Here is a 24,761-nt window from a genome sequence, read left to right as displayed (position 1 = left end):
TCAGGTTTGTGATTTATAATGTTACTATTTTGAAATGTTTAAGTGAAATTGATATTATATAAAGATAACAAAATGGATATGCATAAACATGGCAGTAACTGATAAACAATTAAAGAAAACAACGAACTACATTTCCAAATGAAAATATGCCTGAATATTAAAAAATAATGAACGTATTTCTATACTTCATGTAGCACAGGTAGAAACGTCGTTATATCGAGGAGCCTTTTGTACAGTAATTTTGGCTTGGTTGAGTTGCACATGATTGTATAAAGTGTTTTGATGACAAACAATTACACAATATATACATTCGAATGTTTTGATAAAGAAACATCTAAACATTAATTCAGGCTGGAAAGTATCTTTGCTTCTGACTAATATGTTTTTGTACATTAAAAGTTGTTTCATACAGTTAAAAATTTGACACAGAAAAAAGACTTGCGTATGTCAAAATTTGAAAGTTAAAAGTCTTTGTTGTTGGCATAAAGAAAAGAGATGTGTTTGCTACCAGTTACATCACCTATTGCGTTCTGACATAAACCTGCCGACAATGCTTTGTATCGATCTGATAGGTAAAGTACATTTTAACTAATTATTATAGTTGGTTCTATACTGCGCTGAACAATACACCACTGCGAATGTTAAGTCCACAGTCTGCAGTGTCTGTTGTTTGTGACTGTATATTCTATTTGTTTTACGCTTATTGTTTTGAACACTATTCAAGCCGTTAGTTTTCTCATTTAGAAAGCTTTAAATTTAATTTTGTCGGAGCCTTCTGTTGTTTACTATTTACTAAGAGGTATGGGTTTTGTTAATTGTTGAAGGCCGTACGACGACCTAGCGTTTACGTCTCTTTGGTATCGTCTCATTGGAAATATTACTGTATTATTATATATAAAACAAAGATAGTTTCTTACTAGCTGCTACGTTTTACAACTCTATCCCTTTTAACTCATTTGAATAGGTATCAATTCATTCTTAGGAACGTATCAAAAGTGAAAATGTATAAACGTACGGTTTGCCGAATCCGCCCACCTAATTATGCTAAAAAGGGTTTTCCCCTCATTAGCCAATTGGTTAATTGTGGAACTTCCCTTTTCACAAGCGCCTTCAAACAAACTATCAATATTATGTATTATTTGGATCTTCTTATAATAAACAAAAACTACCTCAACCAAACACTTTTTTCATAAAGCGGGACAGACAGACAAACAGACCAATAACATAATGCCCATTGGTGGGTCATAAAAATCTACATGAGTAACATGAATTTACTATGTTGGAGCTTATTCCCTTTGAAATATAAAAATATGTGCATTGATTGGAGACATTGGAGCACTGATATATTTTTTTTTTCATTACATAGCTTCACTGGTGATTTGATTATTTTATACCGATTGAAATATAGTCCAGCTTTACGTGTCACTTTTCTATATGAAAGACATATGACATAGCGAACCGGGCAGTTTATTATCACAGCTATAAACTACAAACTTGTCATAGTATGCATTATTTCGTATCATAAACCTGACTCTTCACTCTGTGTCATTCTTTTCATCTTACAGTGATTTGGATTGCCCTTCTGGTTTTTTTGTGTGTATTTAAGGAATCAAGTGAGTATATATTGATTTTTATAATATCTACTATACTAAATTTGCCTCGGAAACAGTATTTTTAGACATATTGTAAAGAAATAGATTACTGGATTAAAACGATAACATAGTTTTACCTGGACACATACCGTTCCCTTTACCTATCTAACCATGTGTCGTACAGTATAACAAAAGCATATTTTCGGATTCCCATACAAAATTATCAAGGTTTGTAACAAGCTTTCGTCAACTTGTTTTAGAATCTGGAACAATTTGTCTATCCTGCAGTAATCTGGCTGATGGAGAATTTTGTGCAGGTCATGAAATGTGTAAAAATAATGAAGTAAGTAGCAAACTTACAATTTATCGGTGTATTTTGTATATCGTGTATGATTTATTGAATGCACTATTTTCTCTGTCCAATTTATGGAAATGAGAATGGAAACGAGGAATGTGTCAAAGAAATAATAACCCGACCAAAATGCAGGAACAGCCCAATGTCATAAAATTCCGAAACATGCAAATAAACCAAAGTTTAAAATAAAAGACCTAAAAAGCTAGCGGTTCCTAAATTGGGACAGGTGCAAAGTTTTAAAACCCTTCCCTTAACCTCTAGCCAATGTAGAATAAACAAACATACATCAAAAAGCACAGAAAAACTTATCAAGAAGATTTTCCAGTCTAAGTTAATAGAAGAAACCAACAAAATGATAATTATAAAAATAAATTAACTACTACCAAAAAAGATAAAATACCATGTTGACATAATACGGATAATAATGTCTTCTCGTGTAAATCATTACTACATGGTACTCAAGCTCTAACGGAACCTCATAAAAAAAATCTGAATATTGTCTGAATTTGTCTAAAAATGTCTGAATTTTTGCTGAAATTGTCTTACATGATGAATGATGTCTGCATATTTCTATTCTGAATTGATGCTGACAATTCTGAATTTTTGCTGAATATTTCTGAATCATTAAGAATTTGATTCAGACACATTAAGAATTTCTTAGAAGTGTCTGAATTGTTCTGAAAGTGTCAGAATTATGTTCAAGAATGTAAGACAAATTAGAAATCTATTTATATCAGTAAGAATATGATTCAGACAAATTCATAACTTCTAAAAAAGGTCTAAATGTTTCTAAATGTGTATGTTTAATAATTTGTTGACACAGAGATGACCAACCTTTTTTGTTATGCTGACACTAGAATGTAAATGTTGAAATCAAAATAGTAATAGTTTAACATTTAAGTTTTGTAGCTGATTAAAAAAACACAACTATTCTCGTCTAGTTTTCTATGTCTTAATAATCATGATATCTGTAGGTTTGTTTCATCCAAAAATATTCCACAAACAGGAATGAATATCGGTATGATGTTGGATGTGCACTGCCCGAGGTATGTGTTAACTTAATTGAACGTATCATACTGCTTTGGTGGTAATGTATACATTAATATATCATTGTATAAAACAATGTCCGCTTAACCTTAATACTGTACATACTGTAAACCGACGTATTTTCGCAGATATGTTATGTCGCATATACGTTTTTTTGTAAAATTTGCGGTGATTTAATCCTTATATTTTTCAAATAAGAGATCCAAGTTAACACATTTGCGATGATTTACATTTTTGTTTCTACACGGGATTGGTAAGTTTACAGTATATCACATGATTTTACTGTTCACACAACAATCACTTGCTTAAAAAATGCTTATTATAGAGACAATAACTGTTTAGTGTCTTTAAATATTAGCTGTATTTGTACGAGGCTAGGAAATAAGGTGTATGCGAGCTTTTAGCGAGCTAGAAAACAAGGTGTATGCGAGCTTTTAGCGATCTATTACACCTGTTTCGAGCCGAGTACAAATACAGCTGATATTTGAAGACACAAAACAGTTATTGTCTTTATCCTGCAATTAATTCTGTATATTATTTGTGTTTTGAAAGACACAAAAACACATGTTTTGCATTTATTTTCGATTTGAAATCCCTTGAGCTCCGTGTAGTAAAACGATACAGTAATCACACATTCAGCTGAAGACAGGTTCACAAAAAAAGAATCTCGAATGGTCAAGAATAATACATCGCTCAAGGTGAATAGTTATCTATTTCAACATAACAACTAATTTCAACAGTAAAAACAAATATCAAAACATTGTCCAATTTGAAACAGGAGTGTACGAGTTGTCCTACGCTTCAGACTCGACAATCACTAAACATGCATGCTGAAATTGACATGGTTGTTTTTGATACACAATCATACGCATTCAAGTTTTGAAGTCGATAGTAATCATCGTAGAAAAGACTGCTGTTCATGTGTGTATGTTATCTGGTGTGAGATTCTTATTGCCAAAAAGAAATGTTTGAAAACAAACAGAACGTATTAAAGGAATCGTTAATTTGCAATTGATACGTCATTGGAATGCGACTGCAATACACATTCTAAGGTCACGCAGGTTCATACAATACTCACTCCGGCAGTAGGCGCAGCTCTAAAGCGATATCTGTATAGTATACAGATACAGCATAGCGATATCTGTAGGGCTGTATAGTAGAACACCCTATTGCAGGATAAAATGCAATATTGTATCTAACACAACATTGATTTTGAAGAACCCGTCGTGAATTTAAATTTTTTCCTATACTTTTTTAAACGAATTATATATTTGATTAAAAATTGCCACAGCCAAAATGGTGTATAACAATGCACATGCCATTGAAATTCAATTGCTAAAGTCAACATCTAAAATAGTGGTTCGATCTGCAATTTTACCGATTTTTATATTATTTAATATTCAGGATTGTGACATTTTTACTCATGCGAGCATGAGCAGATACATAAAACCTATTGACAAAATCGTCTTGCTCGATCATTTCCTAAAGCAATTTATCAGTGTTTGTTTGTTAATTTGATTTGTCATTTTAAAATAAATTTTAAGAGATTTGAATTGTGTAAAATACTGTTCCTTTAATATAATAAGTTTATTTAAAGTGCGTTTATGTTCGACGAAAACATTTTCCACAATATTTTCTGGAGGTGAGTCTTTGATTGTACATGTACTTGGTATTTAAAAGAGAAGGATGTTAAAATAACATAGTAAACGATTCAATAGTAATAAAAAAAAGATGTCTCGGCGTGAAGTGTTAGTGAATAAGACCACTGCCTATCATCACACTGTTTATTATAAAGTTATTACGGGTATATATATAATTAATTAATTATTTAAATTTAGTTATGTAGGAAAGATTTAACTGGTAACATATTTGGCAAGAGAAGTGATCACAGTCATGTGCTGTGTCACAAATGTTGTAACAACACTGATATATGCAATGCACGTCTTTCCTGTAATGATACAATTAGTGGTACGTATGAAATTCAACTCCCAATATTTCAAAAAAAAGTAACTTTCAGGTATAACAAAATTTAAAAAATTTTCATTTTGACAAATTCTTAGTTTTATTTATATTATATTTCGTAGTTTTAATGTGTGAAAATTATTAAAGAAGAGACCCAATTAGCTCTATATAAATATAACAATAAAGAACACATTTTTTTTACTCATGTAACTTTTAATTTCGATTTAGTTTTTCGTGGTTTCTGCTTATAAATCGTAAAATAAGTGTCTGATGGTTTTAAACTATAATGCGTGAGCAGTCTTTTCTGAATTTTTAAAAGTCAGTTAGAAAAGCTCAAACTTAAATATTTGAAAGCCACACGCGTAGAATTATCTAACTGGCTTTACTGCCAAAAAGGACCTTATAGGAATAGCTAAATTCATCTCCGATTTACTCTGTCGTTGGTTGTTGAAATTCTGTCATTTTTCGATAGGGTTTTTCAATTGTAAAAAAGTTTCCACAAACCGAATTGTAAAGCATTGCGTGTATCTTAAGACAAAAATATTAATATTATTGATCAAAAAACGCGAACAGATAGATTATTCATATATTTTTCAATAACCTGTGGTCAAAGAATACCGGTATATTGATGATGTACTGTCTCTTAATACATGTAATAATAATAGGTTCAGTGATCAATTACATTTAATATATCTAAGTGAACTTGAAATTAAAAATACTACCGACACAGATAAATCTGCTTCATATTTAGACCTTTTTCTCGAAATGACTACTGATGGTAGGTTGAATGCCAAAATTTATGACAAACGCGATGATTTTAATTTTCCTATAGTCAACTTTCCATTTCTGTGTAGCAACATCCAAGCGGCACCAGCATATGGAGGATATGTGTCTCAATTGATACGTTACTCTAGAGCTAGCTCAAAGTACGTTGATTTTGTTGAACGAGGAATACTGCCTTCTCAAAAGTTGCTTAGATAGGGTTATGAATCAATCAAATTAAGATCATCACTCAAGAAATTTTACGGTCACCATCATGAGCTGATTGGCCATTATGACAAAAGTGTGTCAGAAATCATATCTGATATTCATAATAAACTTCCATCAACTGAACAAAAAAATAACACGACGGGTGCCGTATACGGTGCAGGAAATGCTTACCCTTCCGGAGCACCTGATTTCACTCCCGGTTATTAGTGGAGTTCGTGTTGTTTCTAAATTATTATTTATAACTGTTGATGTAAATGTCCTTTGGTTTTGTGAGTCTTTGTTTACTCCTAGGTTTTGATTGTTTTTGTCTCTTACCGATAGCCCAGGTAGTACTTTAAGCCGAAAGGACTATTCGTGTCAAAGGACGAACAAATATTTCCTCGTCTAAAGTAAATTTTGAATTTTGTCCGTCCTTAGTCGTTGACTATCAATCTAATGGTTGTACAAAGCACTTTAAACTATACAAGCTGTCAAAAACGATTTGAAAAAGAATTCACTTGAACACTTACAAAAATTAAACAACAAGAAAGATAATTTAACGACATGACATATGTATATATAAACTGTAACTAGTTGTTCATTTATGTTATATACGTATGCCTTTGAGACCGTCGTTAACAGCTAGAAAATATATGTGTTAATATAATTGTGTCATTCAGTTTTTTTTACATCTGATCTTATACATTTGCATTTATTCTAGTTCCACAGCAAAAATGTTTATCATGCAGCGAAATTGAGGATCCTCGAATGTGCCAAAATACAACAACCTGTGGTAAAGATGAGGTTTGTATATATCTCGTTTTTACTTCACATATGTAAGTGACATCGTACATAAACATTTTTGAAGTTTTCCGGGTTGTGTATTTTGTCGAGCATTTTTTTTTTAAATTTCCTATTTAGATAAAAAGATAATTGTTGACAAAACAGGTTCATGATTTAGTAATTCGTCGATGTTTCAATTTTTCATTTCTTTTATTCAATAGTTATTAACAGCGTTTTGCATAGTTTCTCTCAACAATTGTTTGAACAAGTTAAAAAGTCAGTTCCGATCAATAATTTGATAAAAGAAATATGTTCTTTGGAAATATTAATTGCGCTCGGATTTATATGATTCTTGTCTAATGTTTATAAAATGTCTCAGACAAGTTTGCAAATCAGGCCGATTAATTATAATTTTTAAATTTGATATATTAACTATATGAAAAATAACACTGCATTTGTTCTCAAGCCTTCATTCCCATTTTGTAATATGAGCAACACTTTTGACATTGGAACGCTGTTCTTTTTTTTCAATATTATATTATTGTTACTGTTAAATTCGCCCACTGTTTGTTAACTATATCACATAATTGACATATAGCAAATGCACGTGCCTATAGCTGCAAAACATATGTTAACCGCTATATCATAAATATGTTATTGTTTTTTGTTGGATTAGTGTAATATTAGAAAAAAAAACACTTTTAATTTCAATTAAAACAGAACCAATGTAGTCATGATGTAGATTTGATTTGTGTTTGAGGTCTTCAATATCTAATGCTTATTGTTTGTGTTTCAAAAAAGATATGCTATCTGCATAAATACAGCACTGCTTCAAAGCAACACTTATATGACGTTGGATGCAAACACTCGGCAGTAAGTACTTTTTCTTCATTTGGGATTAACTGGCCACCAATATCAATGAATATTGAACAGTCGAAAACGAAGAAGACGTGCAGTAACTCTAAAACAATCCTATAATTCCATGATGAATAACACTGTTATGAAAGAAGACTCCATCGAACAACGGTATTATTCCTCTGTTAATAATCCTTGTCGAACCTCAATGATTACAAGTGAACTCCCTTTAAGGTATGACGTCACTTAAAATTAGATAAACAAAAAAAAAAAATTTGCAACAGCCAGGCTAGGAGTGTATCAATGATTATTAAGTGAGAAAGAAACAAGATCAAACAAGATTTGGGTCATCTAGTGCCGACGATATCTCTTGTAAACGGTCCTATTTAAAGACATCTGAATTTTACTGTACGATTCTACCTTTATTTTACATACGTGAAATGTCAATAGACCCACAATAGTTTTGACAATCTGTTACAAGATTTTACTTTTAATTGTCATTCGTTCGTTTGATATCATAAAACAATTATGGCCCATTGAGTTGATGCTTGTCTGATATTGTTCACTTGAGTAAGGGTTATTCCCATCGGGCTTAAGTCCTCGTACAATTATCGTTACTAGGGTTGACTATTTCGAATATACACCTCCCCAACGGGCGATTATTGTATATAGAAATTGACGACATGTGATTGAAATAAGTACTTAAAAAATGTAGTCTAATTAAATGCGATGTCTTTATCTCCCGAAAGTGAAAATTAATTCAACGATATAAGATGTTAATAAGTGTTAATTTATTGACATCATCAGCGGATATTATAATTATTGTATTTAAAAATCTAATTTCAGCTTTGTACTCATGGTTATACTAATATTTTGGGTCGTCGTTTGATAGCTGGTGTTCACCAAGAATGTGAATCATGCTGTTCTGGCACTGCAATGTGTAATCATGACTTGCAATGTGATAATAATACACGTATGTACATTTGTAAATGTTGAGCTGATAAGTAAAATACCCAAAAATCTGAGAAAACTCAAAACGAAAAATTCCATAATCAAAAGAAAAAACACATTAATGAGTTAGTATGAATATTTATAGTTTGACACGTCTTTAAAAAGAGGTGAAATATACTAGATGGATTTTTAATTCGTAAGTCGAAAATAGACTGATTCCATTCTCAATTTTATGATAACGCCTTGGCTATAAATTAAAAAGACAAACAGACCAACAATGGTACACAAAATATAACGATACCAGATAAAACTTAAACATGCATTTCGTCTAGATAGACACAGGTTTTAGACATATAATGGTTGGAACGATTATTCAATTGCTAATTTTGAAAACACTAATACAACTTATCATAAACCGACGTTTTTAGGGACAAATGTAAATGTATCAATACAAATACCAATTCACTTTTGTCATTTTATTAAAACATCTTCCTCTTAAAAGATTTGTCTTTAATCTTCAAACTTTCTAGAATCTTTGTAAATCCTTCAAATATGTATTTTGAATACCTCTCGAGATGTTTATTGACACTTTTGGTTACACATAGTAGCATTCTTGATGATTTGATTGATCCGTTGATTGTTGTATTTTCGGATGTTGGAACATAAATCATGTATTCATGGTCAGTCAAGTCTCGCATATTAGATGATAATATACTATTTTAATTTTATCTGAATAATATTCCTTTAAAAGCACAAGAAAACACATGACAATCAGATACATCTACACAATTATTTTTTTGATTTTCATTTTGTACGCATCAGTTTTTGGATCTCTTATATTCCATTGAAACAGAGAAAACCATAAACTCCTCTTGTTCAACCATAAATGAATGCAGTGGACACTTAGTTTGCCTATCTGGTTTATGTCAGTGTTCTGCACAGTTTTATTGGAATACAAACACGTGCATTGAAAGTAAGTACTGTAGCTACAATATTTTAGAACATTTGTCTGATTTTGGTACTCAATATTTCATGAATATACTTGAATTTCCAATATTTTTTATATTAATTATTACTTAGTCGATAATTAAATTTATTTTCGACTATGCTATTTGTTTTATTATAATGTGTCTGTTTCATAAATCAATGTGCCTGCTTATAGATATAGGAAGATTTGGTAGGATTGTCAATAAGACAACTCTCCATCCAAATAACAATTTATAAAAGTAAACCATTATAGGTCAAGGTACGGCCTTACATTTAGATATATGTGTCTTCAATGAGTTAAGCATAGTAAACTTACTCACTCTTGGCACTGAGCTTTAATAGATTGTGGCATCTAATTTATTATAAACACACAGGGTTAAGTCACAAGATAATCAACTAAAACTAAAACATTTATATTTTAAATTAACCTTCAAATGTAGGACTACCGGTAAATGGAAGATGTACGAACGATTACCAGTGTAAGAAGTACTTGCGATGTGAGCAGAATAAATGCATGTGTACCAACAACACATTCTGGAATGGGTCTTTGTGTGCACTGAGTAAGACTGAAATACTGCTAATTAGGAATAGTGATAAATTATTATTCCCAACAATTATAAATGCCAGTTTATTACTTATAATATTTTTGACAAAAATAATAGTTTGGAAATTGTTTTCTAACACGTTTGAGTACTTTTTATTGGAATCACAATTTCAAATATTATAACTTTCAGAATTAAGATAAAGAATAATCATGAAACCTTCATAATTTATGAATGCACTGAGTTTGCAAATTGATAAATTTGTATTGCTTTCATATACAAATGTAAAATCAAATAATAACCAATTTTTTTTATATAGAAAAAAATTCCAGAAAATGATAAACCAGTTATTGATTCGTGGAATTCTGTTTTATATTAATTCGTTTGAAAAATTCAAGCTTCATTTCTTAATTCCAACGATTGTCAAAATATAGAATGTTATTCTGAAGACGGATACATTTTCGAATAGTTAGAAACACGACTCCCTTTTTCTACATTTATCAGGATAAGGATATCAAGTTTTCAAACTCTTAAAACATATTTAACCTCAAACAATTTGTCTAATTAGATTTCATTCATATTAATAGAGATGATATAATAAAAATGATTGTGTCAGTAAACATCTTTGCAATCAATATTTTGTCTCTTTTATCGTGTTCATTGCAGAAAAAACTTACAACACATCATGTACGTTTTCTCAAGAATGTCAAAATACAATGTATTGTACTCACAATATCTGTAAATGTGACCGTGAAGATTATTGGACTGGATCCGTCTGCCTGGAGAGTAAGTTTAAATGTAAACGATCATCTGAGTATTGCTACATATATGTTAGTGTTTATGATTAACAATGTTCTCATATTATCTGTAGTAAAAACAGGAATATACATTCGATATGATATAATTTAACATTGATATGGTAATATAGATATAGGAAGATGAGGCATGAGTGCAAATGAGACAAATCTCCATCCAAATAGCAATTTATAAAAGTAAACTATTATAGGTCGATGTACGGCCTTCAACACGGAGCCTTGGCTCACACCGAAAAACAAGCTATAAAGGGCCCCAAAATTACTAGTGTAAAACCCTTCAACGGGAAAACCAACGGTCTAATCTATATTTAAAACGAGAAACGAGAAACAAGTATAAATTACATAAACAAACGACAACTACTGTACATCGGATTCCTTACTAAGGACAGGTGCAAACATTTGCAGCTGGATTTAACGTTTTTATGTTACCGAACCTTCTCCCCTTTTCTGAATCAATAGTATAACATCACAACATAGAAAAACACACGATAAAATATCAATTGGAAGGCCTTAACTTAATCAAAAAACGTAAATTAACATATGTATGAAAAAAAAATAAAAAAATAAGAAATTCAAAGCAAAAAGTCCCTCATCAAATGGCGAAATAAAAATATACACATCAAACGAATAAAAAAAAAAAACTGGTGCCATATTCCTGACTTGTTACATGCATCCTCTAATGTAGGAAATAATGTAGGAAACCTGGCAGACTAAACCCCAAACTAGTTTGAAAGTTGTTTATAGTTCAATTGTTTAGCTAAATTTAAATACTTCAAAATATCTCGAATTTTGTTCCCCGTATTACTTATCTTGCTGTAGCTATACTTTGGAAAACCTGCGGGAATACAAGTCGCAAGTACTTTTCAATTTGGTACTTTATTGTTCCGTTTAATTTGTTTGAATCGAGTGTCACTTGTGAGTCAGGTGTATTTTTTTTTTATATCGTCTTATAAACGAATTTGAAGCCCGGTATCTTTTATGGGTATATTGACGCAATATGGTTAGTTTATGAATTTCAGTGAAGTGTCAGATTTGTATTATCTATTCACATGTTATTATTCGTTTTTTTTACCAAATGAAAATAGCTTCAAATCAATATTTTAATAGCATGAATCGGTCTATCGAAGACGAAACCAAAAAATCATGTATAATATTACATATTATTCATCAAATTGTGTAAAATGTCCATGTTTAAAATCAAAAATTGGAAACCTTTTAATGTAGTCTATTTTTCTTTATATACTATCCTAAGGTATATCTTGTTTTCTTTATTATTATGGTTTCCCATATTTCTATTATCAGTTGTTCAAAAAATTTAGTGACGTCATTCTATTGTTGTACAAGTTCTTTATTTCAGTGATTGGACTATCACTTACTTGAACGAAACCATTATGTTATCGTCAAGTGCCCTCCTTTTGAAAAAATTGGACACTGAAGTACAATTGTTTCCAACAAGTAAATAATAGTCCAATAACTGGAGAAAAAAACTATCAATTCCGTCAATTTGTTTCTTCATGCGAAAACAAATACAACAAAAGAATAAATGACAATAATATAAAACATTATATTAAAGTCACCTCCTAAAACAATAGTTTTGTTAATTATTATAACGGTTTCTTGAGAAAAAAAATAATCAATTTCAAATTGCTTTTTAACACTCTCAATACTTATATCACAGCCATTTTTCTAATGTTTTGGGTTGTCTCCTCCAGCACTAATTCAATTGGTTGATAATGCGCGTTGTAAGTGTTATTTTTGCTTCTATGTATTTCTTTTTTCAAAAGATTTATATCTTCATCCGTCTTTAGTTATCGAAATTGACCACTAATGTTGTTCTTATTAATCTTTACATCATTTTAAGCGACAATTAAAATTAATGAAATATAAAGTAATGCTTCTAACGAATGATAGATCATGTCACATTACAAGGTCAACAAACAATCTGAAGATTCAGCATAACAAATGATGACAGTCATTATATTTTCACATAACAAACTACTTTGTGTACATGCTTACCTGTACAATTTGGAAAGTTTTAAGGCCTGGCATCAACTATATAATATATAAAAGTTAAATGCAATTTATGTTTCAGAAAGATAATATCGTTTTTGGAATTTGATGGGCATTTTTTTACCTTCCTGCAGAAGGTGTAAAAATTAACAAACACATGAATTGCATTTGATACTGCCCACTCAATTACTACCTTTAACTCGCCTATAGATATGTAGATATATATTGTCCATGCCAATCAAGGACAATCAATACATTAAAATATAGCAAACTGTTCTCGTTCAATGAAATTGTGGAATTAGGTGTTTCTTATTTGTGAAGAATAAATGAAATCATGTTCTTAGTAAAGGATTAAACTTTTATGTAGGCCTTTTTATAGTCCTAAATAAGGAGTTTATATATACAAGTTATAAATGCTCGAAGCACATTAATAAGCTGTAAAGGATTCGTATTAAATAATGACTAAAATTAAATTTTGAAACAAACAATCAAATCAAATTAATATGAATTTTATTGATACAGTAAGATATGTACCGTTAACGTTATGAGTGAAATCACAAAAATACTGAACTTAGAGGAAAATCAATTCGGAAAGTCCATAATCACATGGCAAAATCAAATAACAAAACACATAAAAAAATGGGAAAATTGATAACTTTTTACTTAAACAAAACAAATAATTTCAAAGCAATGCAAGAAAAAAAGATTGAATAATATATTCATCTTTTTATTTTCACTACTTGTATTTTATAATCTCAGATCATTGGACAATGGACTTTAGTTTAAGTTCTAAATATAATGTTAAAGCATTGTATTTCAATAAAATTGAGAATGGAAATGGGGAATGTGCCAAAGAGACAACAATACGACCATAGAAAAAAAACAAAAACAAAAACAACAGCAGAAGGTCACCAACAGGTCTTTAATGTAGCGATAAATTCCCGCACCCGGAGGCGTCCTTCAGCTGGCCCCTAAACAAATATATACTAGTTCAGTGATAATGAACGCCATACTAATTTCCAAATTGTACACAAGAAACTAAAATTAAAATAATACAAGACTAACAAAGGCCAGAGGCTCCTGACCTGGGACAGGCGCAAAAAATGCGGCGGGGTTAAACATGTTTGTGAGATCTCAACCCTCCCCCTATACCTCTAGCCAATGTAGAAAAGTAAACGCATAACAATACGCACATTAAAATTCAGTTCAAGAGAAGTCCGAGTCTGATGTCAGAAGATGTAATATTCAATATTTCTTTACAAATATAAGTAGTAACTGCAGTACTGGGTTCAGACATTTTGATAAAAAAAAAATCCATGAATTATCAACCAAAAGTTTCCCGTACAGGAATGTATTGATTTAAACTGCTCCTAAACAAACAAACACAAATCCTCGCTAAAATATTACTTGATCTACATTCATATTAACAATCAGGAAACTTTTCTAACTATTTCATTGTACTTTTGTTTCATTCAATTTCTAAATCACAATCTTTCATATTTTCCAAAAATAAAAGAAAGTCCTTACATCACTAAAAAACAATTCATAAATTTGATAGCTAATAAATGAAGTCAGGCGTTAATTGAAAACATTGCACTGACAATGAAACTATTTTTTAAATACAACCAATCAAAAGTTCATTTTATCCTTGAGCAATTTACAGCATTCTAAGTTTATACACATTTGATTTTAATCCGAAGTTTAAAACATACAATTATATTCTCCCTCACTAAGTTCAGCCGAATATAAAGAATTTATATTCTATGGCCTTAACAAAGAACAAACGACATAATGTAGGTGTGCTACTCGCTATAACCTTTAATTCTATATAATGCATGTATGTATCAAATACAAACATAATACCAATAATATCATAATTCCAATTACAAATTCACATTAAATCATCCGTGAATACACGTGTCTCTTCTGTAGGCTATAGCGAGAGTCGATGCCCAGAAAGTTGACCGCACGGGTTTTAAGTGAGTGTTAAGTGCAAACAAATGGTCACATGTCATGAATATTCATGAACGTACGACGAACTAAATTTTATTACTATAAACGATATCACCTTCTTCATTTTTCGCATTAGGAATATACGGTCATCTTCTTTATTAATTTTAAAACACTCACACATTTAAAGGTGTTCAGTGAAAATATCTAGAGTAATCCTTGCGCACGCCAAAATAATAATACACATACGATGTGTCTTAATCGTCATGTAGCAACACATGTGGTCTACTTTCTTTTTGTCTATTGTTTTTTCACCTTTTTTGACGCGTTTAACAATGTTTTAAGTAAGATGTATCATGTAAGCCTCGAATAGTTCATTCTGTAAAATAGTGAACAGGTCTGCGGAATTGAATGTTATCGGCTTATATCCTTTACTTAAACACTATATTAAATTTCATTTATCCTATCATCGTCACGGAGTTATACATGGTTTATAAGTATTTGTTATTTCGTATTCTAATTTTATATCTTAGCTGATATATTTTTCATTTATTAACTTATTTTATTGTCATTTACTGCGGTGAAAACAGGTTTTGTTTTCACTTGTGTATGCATTTTCCGTCATTTCCTTTCGAGGATAAAAGGGTAATATCATATAACACAGCTTTTTTCACTCTTAATTGTCATTTCATCTCCAAGGTTGTCCTCATGATTTACTATTTTATATAGCAATAACAAGACGAATATTGTTTTAGAAAAGCCTTTTAATTCGACATGCAGTAAAAATGGGGAATGTAAAGCAGCTTTTCGGTGTATAGATAATAAGTGTAAATGCTTTCAAACAGAAGTATTGGATGGGTCACAGTGTACACGTAAGTTATTCTATTATTTCTTGAAATATTGGTGTTTTGTATGATATATTCATTTAAAGAAATGGATAGATTTTGACTATATCCGGGAAACGGGAAAACCCAATTTTTAAAACAAGACATGCATGCCATGAAGTGATCGTAATGTACTTAACCTCACTCAATTTTATATGTTAAAGAAATACAATAACGCTTGAAATTAATTCAAAATCTAATTGTATGATGTTAGTTAACAAACCTGGCCTCATAGATGTGTTTCTATTTTTCTCTCTCTTGAGTTGATGTATAAATCAAATAGATATTGCTACCATTGATAGTTTCATTCTCATCTTCAAATTACTTGCAGTTTTTTATGTTCTTTAATAAATGAGTAGTCATGCTGACGTTAACTAGGCTCTCTAAGATTTTTATGTTTTTTTGTTGTTTTGTTTGTTTGTTTGTTTTTTACGACACATTTTCTAGATTTGCACATGGGGTTATTATAAGCATGTTAAAATGGTTTAACCAATCTAATTTTAGGCTATCTGGACAATTTACTTTTGATTTTGATTGTCTGTAATACTGCTGCATATTTCCTTATTTTTGTGCTATATTAAAAGAAAAACAATAAAAAGGACCTTTTACCATTTCTAACGAACATTGCGAGAGATAAATATTGACATAACATAATTTGTATTTAAACTAATTTCTTTAGAGAAAATGGAATGTGAAGACATCCCACATAGTAAAGACGGTGTTTACACCATTTATCCTGGCGGTGGTGATAGAGCTGTTCTTGTGTACTGTATAATGCGACAGACTAAAAAATGGACGGTTAGTAACTGGATGAATTTGAAAATTACAAAATTTTATAATATCTTTATCAGCATGGCCATCTGTCGATACAACCTTCAAACAGTTTAAAGGATATTTCCAAACACTATAAGTAAGAGATAGTTTTCAATGATGACTGTCAAGATGATTAAGGTTCATTCTTATACAATTTTCAACCTTAAATTTGACATAAACAAAATGATAAAATCGTGCACAGAAGACTAAGTTTATGATATATTATGTTGTGTACAAGTTATCATTTTGTACAAATTGTAATTTGTACAAAAATATTGTACAAATTATAATTTGTATTTTGACTTTGTACAAATTATAATTTGTACAAAACGTGCCTGTACAAATTACAATTTGTACAAAATTTGACCAAAATTCACTTATAACTTGTACAACAGTTTTAAATATGAATTTTTGTTGAACAATGCATTGATTCACACGACAGAATTGTAATTAACTGACCACACACTAAACCTTATTAACAAAATACACCGTTTTTACACAACTACTAAAGGAAGATTGATCTTCGAAATATTTGAAAGAAAAAAAGTAAACAAATAGGATTTTTTTCAAATTTTTAATACATAAACTACTTTTTCTTAAAAAAAAATATCAATCTGCTTTATTTTGTTCTGGTTTTGTAATTGTTGTAATAATATATGGCTTTCCCGTCTTTGCGTTATTCATACATGATGAACTTTGTAGACCAAAACATATCAAACGATTATAAACATGATAAACATTGGTGACCTTCTGCTGTTCTGTTCTATGGTCGGGTTGTTGTCTCTTTGACACATTTCCCTTTTCCATTCTCAATTTTATGAGTTTGACTGTCCCTCTGGGTATCTTTCGTCCCTCTTTTTTCAGAGGTAAGTAATTATTACACATTTTTGTATTCGAGCGTCACTGATGAGTATTTTGTAGAAGAAACGCGCGTCTGACGTAATGTAAAATTCCAATCCTAGTATCTATGATGAGTTTATTTACCATGGTTACTGAATGGAAGTTGTCATTTAGACATGTATTTCCTTCGAAGAATTTGAAAAATGTTAATGCAATACTATTTCACTATATTTACTGAAATGATTGTTATGATTGATTACCTTAGCCGTATTTGGCACAACTTTTTGGGAATTTTGGATCCTCAATGCTCTTCAACTTTGCACTAGTTTGACTTTATAACTTCTTGATATGAGCGTCACTGATGAGACTTTTGATAACTATTATGACATATTCGCCTAAAAATGAAACTTTAAATGTGTTGGTCTCATCAAACTGGCTGTTATCATTAGATAATTCTGCCTAAATAAACTGTTTACAGGTGATTCAGAGTAGAGTGAATGGCTCCGTGGATTTCTATCGGACGTGGAATGATTATAAACATGGATTTGGTTCGGCGTATGGGGAATACTGGCTCGGTAATGTTCCGATTTTTACTTTAATTGAAAGGGAAATAATTCAGGAACATATTGTTTATGCGTACACAATTAACAACTTTGACAACAAACACAAATTAGATCATAGAAAATCGGGAAAATACCATCCCGTAAACAATTATTAATAACTTACTGATATTGTCCAATTTTGATTACTGGAAAAGAGATAAACAAAATCATAACCAACATAAACTTATAATGTAATACTATAGATAAATGAAGGCCACGTATATGTTACACATTTTTTTCTTTACTGGATATAGGAAATGATAATATCCACTTGATATCTACATACGGTCATCACGAACTTAGCATTGACATGCAGAGGCCCAACGGAGAACACAAATGGGGAAATTATTCAACTTTTAGTCTAGCAGATGAAATGAATAAATATGTTCTTACTGTCACCGGATATACAGGAAATGCAGGCTGTAAGTTTCCTTTTCCTTTTCTCCCTTTATAGTGCACGAAAGATAAATATACTAAATCGTCTGATCTTTAGACCTCTAAACTCAGACACATTGCAATAAATGAAACAGCAGCAAGAGAAATGAAATATATAGTAAAGAATGAGTGAAACTGCTTATTACTACAAGGCCCTTATTATCGAACTATATCTATGTTAAACAGAACGGACTGCAACATTATTTTAATATCATCTATAAAATTGTAATGGAATGAAAAAGATAAAACAACATTTTTTTATCAAATTTACTAAACCGTTGACTGGTAACAAATTGACATGAGGCGTGTTAATATAAAGGACATTTATTTTTTAAATAATCGCTTTATTGTTTCAATCAACTAGACAGGTTGATGCTTTAAATAATTAAAATCAGGATTTGTTGACAATTAAAATTAAAAAAATACCTAGTTTTGAATAAAATTTTGACTAGCCCTTCTTATGTTTCACTAGCCTCGGGCTCTGTAACTTTAAGATTTAACATGAATAGTAAGAGATAGTGAGAGAGAAAACACTGCAACGTAAGATCCTAAGATCACTGTTCATGAAACAAGAGCTTCATTTAATAATAGAAAAATAACAATTTTCTTAACTGAATGAACTAAAAAAGTGAAACAACTAGGTTTAAGGTACGATTAGAAAGTACAAATTGAAACACTGACTGTATGTGGTTTAAATATTTCAAACATTGACAAAGGCAAAATGTGGATTAATTATTCGCAATAAGCAGTCAGTATTGTTTAGTTTGTTATATCACATAAGCTTAACAAGTTCGCATTTACGATGATATCTTTTTAAACATTAGTTCGTCCTTGTTTGTTATATGCTATCGAACAGCAGATTAGCTTCATTTGTAGATGTATTGCGCACGTACTCAGTGTCTTAAGTTATTACAAAAAAAAATCGCAAGACTGATTCAGTCTGGTTCAGACATTTGACGTCCTCGTGCAGAAATGTTAAACAAAACTCTTGAATACGTACACATATTCCCGACAGAGTAATTCCGACCCGACCAGCGAGTACAAAACAGCAGAAAGCCATCAATGGGTCTTCAATATATCTGGAAAATCCTGCACCCGGAGTCGTGCCTCTGCTGGCCACGAAACAAAAATATCTACTAGTTCAGTGATAATGTACGTCATACTAAACTACGAAATGTATAAAAGAAACTAAAAATTAAAAATCTTACAAGAATAACAAAGGCCAGAGTCTCCTGACTTCGGAAATACGTAAAAATACAGCGGGGTTAACATAAACATGTTTTTAAGATTCCCTCTTCTCCCTATACCTCTTTCCTATGTAGAAAAAACAAACACCCAGCAATACGCACAGTATAACTCAGTTTAAAAGAAGTCTGAGTCCGATGTCAGAGTAGGTAGCAAAAGAAACTAAACAAAATGACAATGGTACATAAATCATCAAAGGACTACTAGTAGTTACTGACATGTCAGCTCCAGATCTCAATTAAAGGTTTTGTCAGATTATGTCTGCATCAAAAATATATTAGAAGAACATACTTAACCCGTATCATGCAAACAAGTAGTTTTAGTTCTGATGCAAAGACCCTATAAGTGAATCAATATTAAAACCAAAATATGTCATATTTAAATGTATCCGTTCAAAAATATATAAGAATAACATAACCCGTATCATGGCAACAAGTTGTTTTAGTTCTAATGGAAATTTAAAGACCCTATAAGTGAATCAATATTAACATGATTAAAGCCAAAATATGCCATATCTAACTATATACGTTCTTGATAAGTCTGTTTAATGGTATTGTTAACTTTTGAGGTGAATGCCGAAATGTTTGTACTTTGTAACGAATATTCAAAATTTTTCTACATTTGAAAATGCCTGTACCAAGTCAGGAATATGACAGTTCTTGTCCATTCGTTTTTGATGTGTTTTGTCATTGATTTTGCCATGTGCTTATGGACTTTCCGATTGGATTTTCCTCTTATTTCAGTATTTTTGTGATTTTACTTTTTACTATATCAGATCGGATTTGAACTACCTGAGCGTATAAGATGTTTGCGTATTGATTTATATTTAAGAATGATTGCCTTGTACCGATGACAAAATTTAGTAAATGTTTTGACTAGTTTGTGTTATTTAAAATTCTGGTGTTATAATTTTAAAGTTATACATAGATTTTTTTCGGTAAACTTTAATACATTGTTTCTTACGCGAGTAAATCATACTATTTGAGATATACAAACACCATAAGATGGTGACGTCATCATCTCTTTTATCATAATTTTTTTATTAAGCTACCCGTTAATGACACATATATCAAGATCTAGGAAGGGACAGTTATTAATAGTTCAAACGTATAAATCTCTATAGTATACACACTTAAGTCGTCATTACTGAGAGCCAATTTTCATTAAAATATCTAAATGTAATTTTAAAATTTTGTATCAGATGTCTTTGCTGATTTTAGTCGTAAATTGAACTCCTTACAATACAGAAACAGGTCACCAATAAGTGGTGCACAGTAAGTCCTCAGTGGACTTCTGATAACGTGACGATACGGAATCTCCAAAGCGAACAAAATGTAATCTTTTAAATTAAAGAATTCAAGGGCAGTCATAGTATCAAAGCATGTCCAATTGACATAGATTTTTTGTTTGTTGTTTCTAAAAAATGACCTAAAGGAGTTTGAATACGAACAAAAGACGAGGTCTCATCGTAGCCTCTCCTTTATCTTACGAAAAAAACTTTAGAAAGTAAACTAACAAAAATCAGAGATCTAAGCAAAATTCAAATCGCAAATTCGAGATCGACAAGGAGAAGCTCACGGTTTGTTCCCTTAAGGATACCGAAAATTTAACCTCAACAATTGTGTTGTCAATAAGAAACTCCAATATACTGATCATTTGTTCATCGGTGTAGCGTGTTTTACTCTGTCTTTCACTATTCACAAAATATGCCATGTGGTATCCCAAAACAACTAATTGCCACCATTTTATATTGAAAATCATTGCGAAATATTTCTTTTAGACGATTTTTCAATTTGACATGGGGAATGGTGGTATAAAGGGTTGAAATAAATAGAAATAATTTCAGAGAAGGACAGAAATTTAGAATATTACAGAAGTCCTTTTAGATTTTTTCACAAATCGTCATATGGTTAATACCACTACACGAGTAAATAGTTTCTGCCTTTACTGTGGACATCGTTTTGGTCAATCGAATGTATATTCCTTTGTAAAACATGCAGACGATGTTTTTGTATGTGGAATCAACTGAATGTCCATTCGTTCCTTATTCTTTTTCCAGACACTGGTAGAAGTGACATTTACATACAAACACAATACTATTTGAAGCTTTGAATTGTGTTTATACCCCTGAATTTTCGGCTTTCCCTTGACGTACACCATTTGCGAGTATGGTCTTGAGAAACGATGATAGTCAGTCGGAAGGGGACGATAAATGGCTGACCCGTGTTAAAAGGGAGCCATATATCTTGCTCGTAAAACATGTAAAAGACACTCTTGTTGATTTCGAAAAAGTGTAGGATAATGCTGCTTCAAGGCAGCACTCGTACCCACAAATTCGAAAGGGATTGATATAAGTTGCAATAACTTTTTTTCCAATCCACTATGAATAAATATGTTTAGACTATGTCGTTTTTTGATCTGGTTCATAAGTGTTTCTAGTTTTTTTCATATGGAATAGACCGTTGGTTTTCCTAGTATTTAAATGATTTTACGCTAGTGATTTTTTTGGGCCTATATAGCATGTATAGCTTGATATTCGGTGTGAGCAAATGTTATGTGTCGAAGGCCCTTTTTCGACCTTTAATGGTTTACTTTTACAAATTGTGACTTTGATGGGGAGTTTTCTCATTGGCACTCATACCATTCCTCTATATATACGGTGTTAGATTATTTGTTGCCATAGTTACGGAGGCATGACACGAAAATAAAGGGGAAAAAAACAGGTCTAGACAAACGGAACATCGGAGTAGTCCGGTATCGGTAATCTCCATCTTTTCTGCCCTGATGTATACATATGAATATACATTACTTTTGTTGCAATACACATGATACAATTAGATAAGACCACACTATTTATCTTGTGACCAGTGATTAACAACTGGACACTGGCATAAACAGATGATTGACATATTAGCCCCTCCTAAATGCCTATATATTTAGATTAATTACCATGTGTTTGTTTTTACAAAAATTCATTATCAATTTACTCCCTGTTGTGATATGATAATGATTTTTGGATTTTTACAAACTGTTCAGAATAATACTTACTTCAAAATTATGTGATAAAAAAATATCTTAAAACAATCACTGTTAGACTGTAGTGCTACCTTAAAAATAAGAAAGACGGTAATGTTGGTTTTTTTGTAGAAATTGTTGAAATTGTTGTTAACTTTTTTTTTAGTCGACGCCCTTGATACATCAGGTGACGGTAACGCAAACGGACAAGCATTTTCCACTAAGGACAGAGATAATGATAAAAGCAGTGGTAGTTGTGCAGAAGGTAACAAAAGTGCTTGGTGGTTCAACAATTGTGACTACTCAGATTTAAACAGACCTTACAATGGTCCTACAAGTCATATGTATTGGGTCCACTTTGGATCTGCTATATCAAAGAGTTTAATAATGATCCGAAGAACATGATTTTCGTTCTATGGATTTGTTAGGATAGATAGCTTAATATATCTTTAAATAGACAAAGTTATTGTATCAGGTGCATGTTCATCTATTTAAAGATATTACAACTAATACATCTAATGGGGGATGATTATGTAATTGGTTCTCTTTTGTGGTGCTTGTGTGATATTATTTGTCTGTATGTCTTTTTATTTCTTTATTTAGCCATGGTGTTGTCAGTTTATATTTGATTTATGAGTATCTTTCGCCCTCTTTTATATGTGGAAAATCAAACATGTCTTTGTGACGCTGATTTATCATTCAGTTCCAGCAATACCGAGTTGAACATCGTTTGTCATGATCAACAGGTGTTTGGTATGAGACAAAGGAAACAATGCTATAGCGACTTAATTTTAAACACGATTGAATATTACATATAAAAAAAATTCAAACAATATTTTCACTCAACTCAATTCTAGTGGAATATGTGTAAATCTTTATTCTTTTTATGCATTAAAAATGATATGTGCCTGGTCGTTTTCTTTAAAAGAATATATATCTTATGGAACTGCTTATCATGAGATGTAGGAAAATATTATCAACATCATTGGCGAAATATTCTGATGCCAATCAAGAATATATCTTGTTCAAAAACTTACAAAACTGTTTTACTCGCGAGACTTGAAGTATGTTACAGAACAATTTACAAATTTATCAATTTCTAAAAAATAAGTGACACATTACGAATACAGTACATAGATATCACATATCGTTAGATGGAAACACCCGAATACGGTTCATGAACTTTATATGTTTTGCCTAATGCTCACTCGGAAGAAGTCTTTGACAATGCTTCGTTTAGAAAGGCAATATGTCCAAGGAACACATAACGCTAAATAACTAACAAATGATTGTGTATACTGTTATAGAAAATCATTCAAGACATGAACATTGAAAAGATTAGTCGTACTTTGTCGTTTGTTAACATTTGCTACATAAGAAAGTGATATCGTGCAAATATTGGTAACAAAACATGTATCTTAATGAGCCATCAAATTTATATCAAAATGTAAGCCTTTGAATAATGAAATCATTTTCGTTCGCATTAAATAAACTCATCATAGACACCAGGACTAAATTTTGTATATACGCCAGACGCGCGTCACGCGCGTTTCGTCTAGAAAAGACTCATCATTGACGCCGAGTCATAAAAAAATAAAAAGTCAAAATAAAGGACGAAGTTGAAGAGCATTGAGGACCAAAATTCCTAAAGTTTTGCAAATACAGCTAACTTAATCCATGCCTGAGGTAGAAAAACCTAAGTATTTAAAAAAAATCAAAATTTTGTAAACAGTAAATTTATAAATATAACCATATCAATGACAATTCATGTCAGCACAAATGTGCTGACTACTGGCCTTGTGATACCCTCGGGGAAATAAATCTCCACCAGCAGTGGCATCGACCCAGTGGTTGTAAATAAACTCATCATAGATACCAGGACTAAATTTTGTAATACGCCAGACGCGCGTCACGCGCGTTCCGTCTACAAAAGACTCATCATTGACGCTCGAGTCATAAAAAGTTAAAAAGGCCAAATAAAGGACGAAGTTGAAGAGCATTGAGGACCAAAATTCCTCAAAGTTTTGCCAAATACAGCTAAGGGTAATATATGCCTGAGGTAGAAAAGCCTTAGTATTTCAAAAAAAATCAAATTTGGTAAAACAGTAA

At 31.2% G+C, this 24,761-nt stretch overlaps 2 protein-coding genes across 2 annotated transcripts; both read left to right on the top strand.

Moving 5' to 3' along the window:
- Nucleotides 1–1,227: 1,227 nt before the first annotated feature.
- LOC139494252 (prion-like-(Q/N-rich) domain-bearing protein 25) lies at nucleotides 1,228–9,738 on the top strand. Its single transcript, XM_071282422.1, has 9 exons — nucleotides 1,228–1,237; nucleotides 1,853–1,935; nucleotides 2,922–2,993; nucleotides 4,833–4,962; nucleotides 6,647–6,729; nucleotides 7,510–7,581; nucleotides 8,410–8,536; nucleotides 9,368–9,487; nucleotides 9,677–9,738. The coding sequence occupies exons 1-9, from the start codon at nucleotides 1,228–1,230 to the stop codon at nucleotides 9,736–9,738; spliced, it is 759 nt and encodes a 252-aa protein (XP_071138523.1).
- Nucleotides 9,739–15,579: 5,841 nt separating this feature from the next.
- LOC139494841 (ficolin-2-like) lies at nucleotides 15,580–23,115 on the top strand. The gene is made up of 5 exons (XM_071283006.1): nucleotides 15,580–15,690; nucleotides 16,382–16,500; nucleotides 17,834–17,930; nucleotides 18,212–18,379; nucleotides 22,819–23,115. Exons 2-5 carry the CDS (start codon nucleotides 16,387–16,389, stop codon nucleotides 23,055–23,057), a joined length of 618 nt encoding a protein of 205 aa, XP_071139107.1. The 5' UTR covers nucleotides 15,580–15,690; nucleotides 16,382–16,386; the 3' UTR covers nucleotides 23,058–23,115.
- The last annotated feature ends 1,646 nt before the right edge of the window (nucleotides 23,116–24,761 follow it).

The sequence above is a fragment of the Mytilus edulis genome, chromosome 11, assembly GCF_963676685.1.
Source record: "Mytilus edulis chromosome 11, xbMytEdul2.2, whole genome shotgun sequence".
In the NCBI taxonomy this organism is placed as follows: Eukaryota; Metazoa; Mollusca; class Bivalvia; order Mytilida; family Mytilidae; genus Mytilus; species Mytilus edulis.
This window is presented reverse-complemented; position numbering and strand designations above follow the sequence as displayed.